Genomic DNA, 12,385 nt, shown 5'->3' with positions numbered 1-12,385 from the left:
TGACCTGCATACAGGTTTCTCAGGAGGCAAGTATGGTGGTCTAGTATTCACATCTCTTTAAGAATTTTCCACTTTGTTGTGATCCACACTGTCAAGAACTTTGGGTAGTCAATAAAGCAGAAGTAGATGTTCTGGAACTGTCTTGCTTTTTCTGTGTTCCAATGGATGTTGGCAATTTGATCTCTGTTTCCTCTGCCTTTTCTAAATCCAGCTTGAACATCTGGAAGTTCTCAGTTCATGTACTGTTGAAGCCTAGCTTGGAGAATTTTGAGCATTACTTTGGTAGCATGTGAAATGAGTGCAATTGTGCGGTAGTTTGAACATTCTTGGGCATTGCCTTTTTTTGGGAATGGTGTCAAAACTGACCTTTTCTAGTTTGGTGGCCACTGCTTCGTTTTTCAAATTTGCTGGCATATTGAGTACAGCATTTTAATAGCATCATCTTTCAGGATTTAAACTAGGTCAGCTGGAATTCCATCACCTCCACTAGCTTTGTTTGTAGTGATGCTTCTTAAGGCCCACTTGACTTTGCATTCCAGGATATCTGGCTCTATGAGTGATCACACCATTGTGGTTGTCTGAGTCGTGAAGATCTTTTTTGTACAGTTCTTCTGTGTGTTCCTGCCACCTCTTCTTAATCTCTTCTGACTGTGGTAGGTCCATACCATTTCTGTCCTTCATTGAGCCCATCTTTGCATGAAATGGTCTCTTGGTATCTCTAATTCTCTTTAAGAGATCTCAAGTCTTTCCCATTCTGTTGTTTTCCTCTATTTGCATTGATCACTAAGGAATGCTTTCTTATCTCTCCTTGCTATTCTTTGCAACTCTGCATTCAGATGGCTGTATCTTTCCTTTTCTCCTTTGCCTTTCGCTTCTCTTCTTTTCTCAGCTAGTTGTAGGGCCTCCTCAGACAATCATTTTGCCTTTTTGCATTTCTTTTTCTTAGGGATGGATTTGATGACTGCCTCCTGTAGAATGTTACACATCTCTGTCCATGGTTCTTCAGGCACTCTATCAGATCTAATCCCTTGAATCTATTTGTCACTTCCACTGTATAATCGTAAGGGATTTGATTTAGGTCATACCTGAACGGTCTAGTGGTTTTCCCTAGTTTCTTCAATTTCAGTTTGAGTTTTGCAGTAAGGTGTTCATGATCTCAGCCACAGTCAGCTCCAGGTCTTGTTTTTGCTGACTGTACAGAGCTTCTCCATCTTTGGCTGCAAAGAATATAATCAGTCTGATTACAGTATTCACCATCTGGTGATGTTCATGTGTAGAGTCGTCTCTTGTGTTGTTGGAAGAGGGTATTTGCTATGACCAGTGCATTCTCTTGGCAAAACTCTGTCAGCCTTTGCCCTGCTTCATTTTATACTCCAAGGCCAAACTTGCCTGTTCCTCCAGGTATCTCTTGACTTCCTACTTTTGCATTCCAGTCCCCTATGTGAAAAGGACATCTTTTTTGGGTGTTAGTTTTAGAAGGTCTTATAGGTCTTCATAGAACCATTCAAGTTCAACTTCTTCATCATTAGTGGTTGAGGCATAGACTGGGATTACTGTGATATTGAATGGTTTGCCTTGGAGATGAACAGAGATCATTCTGTCGTTTTTGAGATTTCACCCAAGCACTGCATTTTGGACTCTGTTGTTGACTGTGATGGCTACTCCATTTCTTCTAAGGGATTCCTGCATATGGTAGTAGATATAATGGCCTATCTTAACCACTGGAATACTAGGGAATTCCCTGCTGCAGTTTTTAATATTATTTTTAGAAGTGGCAGTTTTCTCATGGAGCCTTTCTGGTTTGTACATATGAAACTTTGTTACCTAGAGAAAAAGATAATTTTACCTCTGTTTCAATTTGTATAACCTTGACTTCTTTGTCTTGTCTAATGACTGTTGTCTAATGACTTTTTCCTGCTTTGGACTCTCCGTACTTTCTTGAACAGTAGTACAGAGTTTGCATCTTTTTATTTTCTTGAGTTTTTTTGGTGTTGGATGAAATGTTCTGTACATGTCTGTCAGGTACAGTTGTTTTAATTTTTTGTTTCCATGCATATATAAGACTTGAATATTTAAGTCTTACGCTGACATTTTGCTGTCGTCATTCTCTATATTCTGTTGTTTGCTTCATATTTGGGTGAGTTCTAATGCTAGATGTATTATTGTTCAGTCACTCAGTCGTGTCCAACTCTTTGCCACCCCATGGACTGCTGCACACCAGCCTTCCCTGTCCTTTACCATCTCCCTGAGCTTGCTCAAATTCATGTCCTTTGAGTCTAGGATGCCATCCAACCTATACGTGTTTGTAATTACTATATCTTCTTGCTGAATTAACCTTTTTATATAATATTCTTTTTCTCGATCAATTTTTGTGTTTATTTTTTCTGATATAGTCACCCCTGGAGTGTCTTTTATGATCCTTTCTCTGTTACTAGATTCGTGTCCTTAGATTTGTAAACGTTCACAGTTCCAGTTCTCTGACACACTCTTTGTGTTTCTGCCTCTCTGTTTTTCTCCTGTCACATCCTCTAGGGGTCCCTGCTCAGGCACACTGTACTCTGGTGAGAGGCAGGAGCCCTGGCTAGCCCCATCAGTCCACTGTAACTTCAGAGAGAATGAATTCACAGTTTCCTTTTGATCATGAGATTTGGTGAAAGAGTCTTTCTTAATTACCATGTATTTTTTTCCATATTCTTTATAGTTGTGATATTTAATTCTTTAAGTAGTTTTTAACTTTACTTTGTGATCATTTTTTTCTTCATCTCTTAATGTCTAATAGTAATAGCTCTTCTAAGTTTGACTCAGTGTCTTATGAGTGGAATACAGAAATAAACTCTGCTTTGCATTTGTTAATATCTATCTATGTCAGTGTAATGGTTTTCATTGTCTTTATATATAGGTATTCCATAGAGATTGCAGTCAAAGGATCCTGTTTTTTTTTTTTCATGTTACTACCATTTGGTACAGTTGATGCTTTTTCATTCTTCCAAAAATCCTGAAGTTTACATGAATGAAAACGATGGTGAAAAAAATCATGCACAAATATGTCCAGAGTCACCTTCTCTCATTTCAGTTATTTCTGCATTTACATGTGTGTCCATGAGTTCATGAATCTAGAACTCCACGGTTTTCATAAAAGACGTCATGATTTTATAACTGTGTACTGTGTTATAGTTGAAAGTATAAATATATTTTGTGACCTTGCATTTTTCTGCACTCTCTTGTCCATGGTTCAGATAGTAGTAAGATTACTAACATGTTATGTGTGTGTGTTTGTGCGCCCACAGCTGTAATGATCTTTTGTTGCTTTCTGTGTTCACTTTGAGCTTATTTCAAGTCTCAGGGAACCCTCTGTCATTGTGCTTCTAATGCTATTCTTTCTTTTTTTCTTAATGCTGTTCTCTTACTTCAGTTTTTGCTTTTTTATCTTCAGTTTAAGACTGCATTCTCTTTAACTGAGGTTCTTGCTGTATGATTTCTTAGCTTCTGGAGCTAAGTTGAGTTTCTCCAAATGTCTCTGACACTTTTGTCTCTGTAGGACAGCATATATCTTTCTCTACTGAGCTATGACGTTGATTAAAAAAGTTCACAGCCATAAAGCATTCAGAGTACTGCTTAGCATCTTTGAAGTATTTGAACACCTTTAGTCACTGTAATCATGGTTTAAGATTTTGACCTTCTTTTTGAAGCACTGTTGACTCTGTCGTTTCTGATGCCACCACTCACAGTGTAGCCCATTTAGATACTGAATAGCAGTCAGTGTGTAACACATAGTCTGACACTTCTGGAGGAACAACTCATTGTTGAATCTTACTTACATGTATGTCATGTAGTGTTCACAAAAATGGACATTGATTTACCTCCACATTGGACAGTAATCAACCTCCACATTGATAAGAGGTTATCATAAACTCTAGGTAAAAGGATAAAGAATTAAAATCAAAGGCCCATAATTTCTTCCAAATAGCTTTCCATGGATCTTATTTCAACTGAGTTCATCCTTACCCCTCTCTCCTCTTCTTTTTGTGTGAAAATAAGAGCTCTCCTCATGGCCCCTTGGTGAAATGTGTTTTCATTTCAGGCACAGTTGACCTTCAAGGATGTGGCCATAGAGTTCACTCAGGAGGAGTGGGAATGCCTGGACCCTGCTCAGAGGGCCTTGTACAGGGACGTGATGCTGGAGACCCTCAGGAACCTAGTCTCCTTGGGTGAGGATCGCTTCCCTTCTGAAGTTGGGATCTGCCCTGGGGTATCTCTGCATTTCCCCCTGTGTGCCTCTTGGGAGCCCTGGTTTTACTTGACATGAAATCCCTGTTGATTCAGACACGAAGAACTTCAGGATGCAGCATCAGGAGTTGAAGTCTACCTTTTCCTCTGATGATCTGCCCACTTCATGATACATTAGGAGTTGTTCCAGAGCGTTTGTAGTTATAAAGCTCAATGGAAAACTTTTAACACACCCCTTTTCCTGTTTCCTACCATATGCTTTTGATTTAGAAGTCTTAGGAGAAGAGCTGTTTTTGTGCGTTATACTGTTCCATGTGTATTCTGAAGGAGATAAGCAGCAGGTGAATTTTGGAAAGAATTTTCCGTTCCTCTCTGTATTCCCATCAATCCTCAGTTGAGCAAGGGACTAGGATTCTGGCAAAGCCACAGCAAGTCATGTGTCTTTCCTCTTACGTGGAGGTATTTCTGTTTCTTGTCTGAATATTTTACCCACCTTGTAACGAGACAAAGAGCCCTGGTCTGTGGAGAGTAAGGTGATTGTCTTTGGCAGCGTGTCACAGGGTGAACACAGTTCAGATCTGGGAAGGATCCAGGGCAGCCTCACAATTAATAGTGTTTACAGACTTCCCCCTCGTCAGAGAATTTTATAGGAAGTACAAAATTTGCTTACTATATGAACTCTCAGAGGAAATTTTTCTTCTCCGTAACCTATGCCTCTTGTCTTTCCACATGTAAAATGTATTCTTTCACCTCTAGTGGTGCCACATCCCCACCAGGGACAAAGGCAGAGCTTCTGTCATGATCTGCAGCACTCCGCCATCTGACTCCTGTGAACTCCTGTTGCTTGCCTTAGAGGAGCATGAGGTGGGCTTTTAAAGGGGCTTCTTACTCCCTCATCTCTCCTTCTCGACTTCACTCCATTGGCAGTCCAGTTCCCAGTCCATAGAGATAAGAGCTGATACTTCCAGACAACAGTCCCTGAACCCTTGCTCATTCCGCCTCCATTTGATGTGTTCAGAAGACTCATCAGAAGGGGGAAAGCACTGGCTGCTCTCGGATTGCATTTGGCACCCCAGAATCTGCATAGAGCTGTGTCTCCTGTCTGCTTGTTTAGATCCCTCTTCTGTTCCTTCTCTCTGCCTTGGCCACACTCTGCAGGCTTGTGTGTAACAGGGTGATGCATTCTGTTTCCTGTAATTATTTTGCAGGAAACCTAAAGACAGTGGACACAGTCATGCTCTCTTTGATCCCCAGTCCTAACGAGGAGCATTTGTGTGTCTTTCGGGCCCGTAGTTTGGTGTCGGTGGCTGGAGCACATTGTTCCGTCTGAAGATCTTGTGATGTATGACACGCATGTCTCATGTATTTTTCACTCCTGTACTGTTCTGTCTAGTCTGGGAATGTATTCTCTTCCTGATATGATACTCTTGTAAGTTTGTGTGTGATTTTGCCTCTGAAATTTGTTTATCAAATACATAGTCCCAGGCTCTGAAATTATATCCAGACTCTTTGCTGCGATAATCCACCCTCAGTTAATCAATACCTTCTGGTGGACTCCCAGTAACAGATAAATTTGATGGAGAATACTATCCCTCATGTATTGTACTATTTTCCTGCTATATAGAAAATCACCACTTCACCCTATAGTGAAGTGGTCTGCACGTTCTATGATACAAAGTAGGAAATATCACCAGAACCTGACTGATAAATCTTTCTGAGTGTCTTTCTGGTTTTGAGCAATGTCACAAAAGCCTGTCTCAGTGGCATTGTGACAGTGATGTTCACATGTGCTGTGACCATCCCCTTTCATTCTCAGTAAATGGTATAGGAATTTTTCCTCAGGATAACATTGTCCAAGTTCACATCCTCATATTTTGAGGCTATTGTGTAAACCGTTGTTAATACTGTCTTTTGGTCATCTATGTGCCATTGTCCTTTGTACATCAACAGCTAATTTTGAAACATCTAAATCAGAGAACTTATGAAGTGGAGTGATACTTTCAAGCTGAACTATAATTCGTTTTTTGTTTAATAGACTGTCCGGTCCCCATTGAGTGGTCCTCACCCGCTGTGGAACATTGCTGGACCACACACTCAAGAGTTTGTTTCTGATGTCTCTGTTGCATACCACTGGTCTCTCTCTCTTTATGCTCATACCAGACTGCTTGGGTTAGTTTAGGTTTCTAAGAATTTTGAAATAATTGTGGAACTTCCACCTTTCTTCTTTCCAATCTTGGTTTTGCTATTGAGTGTCTTTTGAGATTGCATTTGACTCTTGGGATGTTTCTTCAAGACACACTTTTGGGATTTTATTGGGGATTGGGTTGAATCTGTTGATCACTCAGGGTAGTATTTACACCCTGACCATATTTCCTCCAATCCATTGAACTTGGGATGTCTTTGCATTAATTTGTGACTTTTCAGATATTCTTCAGCTGTGTTTTCAGTTCATAGTGCATATAGCTTTCCCTTCTTCTGTATGGTTTTGCTGAGCACTTTATTTTTTTGATGGTATTGTAAATGGAATTTTCTGAATTTAATTCTTGATTTTTTTATTGTTAATGTAGGGAAATAGTATTGATTTTTGTATATTGTCATTTTTCTGAGATCATTATTTTCATCAGTTTTTTTTTTCCGGCATCTTCAGAGCTTTTTATTTATTTTATTTTATTTTTGCCACAACATGCACTGTGTGGGATTCTAGCGCCCCCACCAGGGATCGAAGCTGGCTGGGGAAGCCTGGGGTCCTGACCCTGCCAGGACCGCCAGGGAATTCTCCAGGGCTTCTTCTGTTTCATTTGTCAACAGAGATATTTTGCTTCTTTTTTCTGTTGGGATTGTTTTATGTGTTTTTGCTACCTGTGCATTCTTGCTAGAAATTCTAGTAATTTCTTTTTTTAGAGATGGTTCAAGTATCCTTGTCTAGTTCCTGACGTTAGGGGAAAAGTTTTAAGTCATTCCACATTGAGTATGATGTTAGCTGTGAGCTCCTAATACGTATCCTTTATTGTGTTGAGGTCATTTTTTTCTATTTCTAGTTTACTGCATGTTTCTATCATATTTTTAGCATTTCACCTGACGGAACCTCTGGGAATGGGGAGGCTTGTGCCAGTTCACTCTCAATGCAGTGTAAGGAGGAGGAGGGGAGTCAAAGGCCAGGAAATTGTCATAAACTTTCCTACATGTTTCGGTTCAGTGTTTTCTGGACAGGCATCTGTTTGAGTGCTGCCGCTTCTTTATCGGTTGGGTGAGTTTTCCCAAATTGTTTTTTGCTTTTTTTTTTTTTTTCTGCTTTGTTTTAACTTGGTTCCCTCATGGGTAATGAGTGCCTGTGGTTTCCTGTCCTGCTGACATCACTCCTCATGGTTTTGATTTTTTTTGAGAGTTTGTGTTAAGAGTTTAATGACATGATTTCCAGTTTTTAGAGAGGCCAGCTACAAAAACACTTTTATGTTTAGTAATAAGAGTTAGCATAAAAATTTTGTATACAGAAGTATATTAGGTAAGTAATATTTGAGTTCCTTTTTAACTTACTTAACTGTTTTAATTATATCCTGAAATGTATTATATCCTAATTATCTCTTCAGGCTTTGTCAAGCATTTTCTGCTATCTTTGTTTCCTCAGACAAACTCTGCTCACCCAACTAGGAGACCTTCATTGTGAAATCATGATCTCCCTCCTTTACAATACTGTTGATCTGATTACTTTGCTCTGCATTTGTGTGTACAGATTAGACTCCTTGTAATGGTCTTCTCCTGGTTTTTCCTTCTGCTTTCTGCTGAGAACATTATTACACAGTCTCCTGGAATACTATGTATGTTTACATTGAGCATATACGTGGAAATACAGTCACTAAAATATACGTGGAAATACAGTCACTAAAATAACGCAGTTGGATACATTGCATAGCAAATAGTGTAATAGATTGAGAGTTAATTTCCTTCTACAGTGTTTAGATCTCATTTGGTTCTTTCCCGTAGTTGTAGTATAATTCTCCTAGTTAAAAATGGTACAGAACTATACTATTGCTAAACCAATTCTTCCTTTGTTTTAAGGGCAGTATTTTAGTTGCCCTTGTACGGTGGTGTTCACACAGTCAAAAGCTGTGCGATATATGTGTACTCTGTGCTCCACCCAGGCCGTTTCTCAGTTTGATCTTCCCTTACACGGTACCATGATGTGAATGGAAAGATTCTTATTTTCTAGTATATTTAAGTTATTATCCTAAACTTCTCAATTTCCACAGCACTCTTTCACCATCCCTCCACCTTCCACATTACTCACACTGTAAAAACAACACATCTGTATATTGAACAGCTTTCTCATGACCCAACCTGAATCACTGTGTGCAGCTGTGATAACTCAGAAACCAATTTCAAAAGGGGTGGCTGAATCCCCTTAGTAGTTACACAGCTCACTTCTTGTGTGTTCCTGGAAGTTTTCTTTCTTAACTCCTGATATTTGTCGTAGTATTCTGTAATCTAGACTGCTTGGGTGGACAGTCGTGTTTAAGAATACGTTGTCTCGGTCTCTAGGTCAAAGTTCACACTGCGATTCACACTATGTTCTGTGTCAGTTGGGGTCATGTACATAAATCTGTGATTCCACTTTCCTTACTCAAAAAATTGTAATTATTTTCCTCAAGACTTTCAAAAGAATTTAGTAATGTTAGATGGCATGGAACATCGTTTTTTTTTTTTGGCGCACACCATGCTGCCTTTGGGCTCTTAGTTTCCCAACCAGGAATGGAACCTGGACCAGGGCAGTGAAAGTGCTGAGTTTTAACCACCTAACTGCCAGGGAATTCTCAGAAATAGTGCTTTTTTTTTTTTTTTTTTTTTTTTGAGAAAGATCTTTACTTGCTTTAAAATTTTTACAGCAGTAAAAATTATATATTATACATTGCCTGTGTGCAGGCTCAGCCACTAAGTCATGTGCAACTCTTTTGTGACCCCTTGGACTGTAGCCCACCAGGCTCCTCTGCTCATGAAATTTTCCAGGCAAGAATACTGGAGTGGGTTTTCTACTCCAGAAATAGTGCATTTTTATATTAACGAATCAAAAGTGGCTTTTTGTATAAAAAGATAATATTCAGGTATGTTTATTATATCCATTTTTTCTATTATATATTGTATTCCTTTTTCTTGCAATTTGTTCTCAACCATATTGTATATGACCCTAGTTAAATAAATTCACAATACCTATTTTGGAGGCAGTGACCTGGATATTTTAGGGCACTGCACAGGTAGGGAGTTGCTCTGTGTAATAGCTGTTAATGTAAATGGAGACTATTTCATTTATTAATATTTAAATTTTATATATAGACGGTGGTCTTTTAGAATTTTTATGCTGCTTCATGGGTATATAGTTTTACAGGAGGTATTTCAAACAACATTTTGTTTTTTAAAAAACTTTTATCACATTTGGTATTTTCTCTGTTATATTTGTTTCCAAATTTGAAACTGCTACTCATTGCGATTATTCATTAAACAAATTCATTTTGGATTATTTATTGTTGTAATGTATTTTGTCAGATTTTTTAGCATTCATTTATATTTAACAAGTATGTATAATATATGTATAGTATAATAATATTCTTTTCTCCTCAGTTATGAGGCACCAGTAAGTAGGTTTACTGCTAATTGGTATGTGCTTTGGTGTCATGCTTGAAATATACACTTCTGATAGCTAACAGAAGTTTTTACAATGAGTGTTTTTACGTAGGTTGTTTGAAAATTGGGTGCCCTAAAATTAAGTGAAATTACCTCAGATCACTTTATCTTTACTAAAGAATCATTCATTTTGTGTTTGCAAAGGTTTTAATATCATGATTGGGAATTTTCATAACTCCTTTTTATGTCAGTACTAGTTTGGTGTAATATGATGTATTTAACATGAAATATTTACATATGAATTGTAATGAATAGGATTACTTATGGTTCTTTATATCTTGTAGATATCTCTCATATGCATGTGATCAAGAAATTACAGCTAAATGCAAACATTTATAGAGGAGAAGGACTCCAAACAGTGATACTGGGAAGACACAAAAGGAATAAAATCGAAGATTTTTACCTCAGGGAAATCCAGGAAAATATATGTGACTTTGAGTCTCAGCCAAGAGATGAGGAAAGAAATTACAAAGGAAAGCCTGTATCCCATGACAAAAATCTCCCCTGTAAGAGACAGCGACATGGTAGAAGCATTGCAGGAATTAAGCCTATTGAAAACAGACTTCCATTAAGCTTTGGGAGTGAACTGCAGCTTTATAAAAGTGAAGAGAAAATTGATGAATTTAATGAAGCTCACAGGAGTATCAACATTGATGCCTCATTTTCACCACTTCAAGGAATTTCTTCTACTATCCAGTCCAACCTTGGTAATCCATGTGTGAATGATTTTATGCATCCTTCAATACTGACACAAGACCAGAGGGCACACAAGGACAACCCTTACAATTGTAATCAGAGTGGTCAAACCTTTTATCAGAGCTTAAACCTCACTCAACATCAGTTGATCCATACAGAAGAGAAAATATTTAATTGTGATGTATGTCGCAAAGTCTTTACTCGAAATTCAGACCTTGCTATTCATCAAACAATTCATACTGCAGAGAAATCTTACAAATATAATGAGTGTGGCAAAACCCTTAACTGTGGCTTGCACCTCACAGGACATCAGGTAAGCCATACAAAAGAGAACTTATATAAATGTGATATATGTGAAAAAGTGTTTACTCAAAGTTCATACCTTACAGTTCATCAGAGAATACATACTGGAGAGAAACCGTACAAATGTAATGAATGTGGCAAGGTGTTTAGTCAGAATTCATACCTTTCAAAACATCGCAGAATTCATACTGGAGAGAAACCTTACAAGTGTAATGAATGTGGCAGAGCTTTCAGTCAAAAAGGAAACCTTGCAAGTCATCAGAGAATTCATACTGGAGAGAAACCTTATAAATGTAACGAGTGTGGTAAGATGTTCAGTATTAGATCAACCCTCGTCAGTCATCAGATCATTCATACTGGAGAGAAACATTACAAATGCAATGAGTGTGGCAAAACTTTTTATTTTGGCTCACACCTCATACAACATCAAATCATCCATTCAGGAGATAAACCATATAAATGTGACATCTGTGGGAAAGTCTTTCGTCAAAATTCATACCTTGCAGTTCATCGGAGAATTCATACTGGGGAAAAACCTTACGAATGTAAAGACTGTGGCAAAATCTTTAATCACAGCTCAAACCTCAAGAGACATCAGATAATTCATACAGGACAGAAATTATGTAAATGTGATATATGTGGTAGAGTCTTCAGTTATAATTCATACCTTGCAATTCACCGGAGAACTCATACTGGAGAGAAACCTTACAAATGTAACGAGTGTGGCAAGGTCTTCAATCGGAATTCAAATCTTGCAATTCATCAGAGAATTCATACTGGAGAGAAACCTTACAGATGTAATGAATGTGGCAACTGCTTTAGTCGAAAGGCATACCTGGCAAAGCATCAGAGTGTTCATACGAAAGGGAAACCTTACAAAAGTAAAGACTGTTGAAAAGCCTTTACTTAAATCTCAGCCGTCACTACATTTGTTGTTGTTCAGTTGCTAAGTCATGTCTGGCTGCTTGCAACCCCATGGGCTGCAGCACACCAGGCTGCCCTGTCCTTCCCTGTCTCCTGGGGTTTGCTCAGACTCATGTCCGTTGAGTCAGTGATGCTCTCTAACCATCTCATCTTCTGTTTCCCTCTTCTACTTTTGCCTTCAGTCTTTCCCAGCATCAGGGGATTTTCTAATCAGTCAGCTCTTCGCATCAGGTGGCCAGAGTACTGGAGCTTCAGCTTCAACATGTCCTTCCAATGAATATTCATGGCTGACAGAAGCTCTAGACATGTATTGAGCTAGAGGCTCAATGAACTTTGAGTCAAAATTCATCCCTTAAGGTAAACCGATGTTTCATGTTGGAGAGAAACCTGACAAATATGACTGATAAATTTGTCAGTGTATTGTGAAGCTTCCTTACCGTCAGGTAACCCACATTGATGACAAACTTTAAGGAAGTGTTTTTAGCAGGTATTGCCATCTTAGGCTTCATTGAAAATATCATTCTGGAGAGAAATCAGATAAGAGTGTTTAGTCTGACCAGCC

General features: G+C 38.5%; 1 protein-coding gene across 1 annotated transcript in view; it reads left to right on the top strand.

Annotated features, from left to right (window-relative positions):
* Positions 1-12,385, top strand: part of LOC145515093 (zinc finger protein 320-like) — a 65,639-nt gene that overhangs the window by 25,967 nt on the left and 27,287 nt on the right. Inside the window, exons 6-7 of the mRNA XM_081514620.1 lie at positions 4,082-4,208; positions 10,185-10,909. Of these exons, the coding sequence (XP_081370746.1) occupies positions 4,082-4,208; positions 10,185-10,909 (852 nt within the window). The remainder of the gene's footprint in view (positions 1-4,081; positions 4,209-10,184; positions 10,910-12,385) is intronic.

This window comes from Giraffa tippelskirchi, chromosome 7, assembly GCF_054371585.1.
Source record: "Giraffa tippelskirchi isolate mGirTip1 chromosome 7, T2T-mGirTip1v1.2.pri, whole genome shotgun sequence".
Classification (NCBI taxonomy): domain Eukaryota; kingdom Metazoa; phylum Chordata; class Mammalia; order Artiodactyla; family Giraffidae; genus Giraffa; species Giraffa tippelskirchi.
Note: the sequence above shows the minus strand (reverse complement) of the source record. Positions and strands in the feature narration are given on the sequence as shown.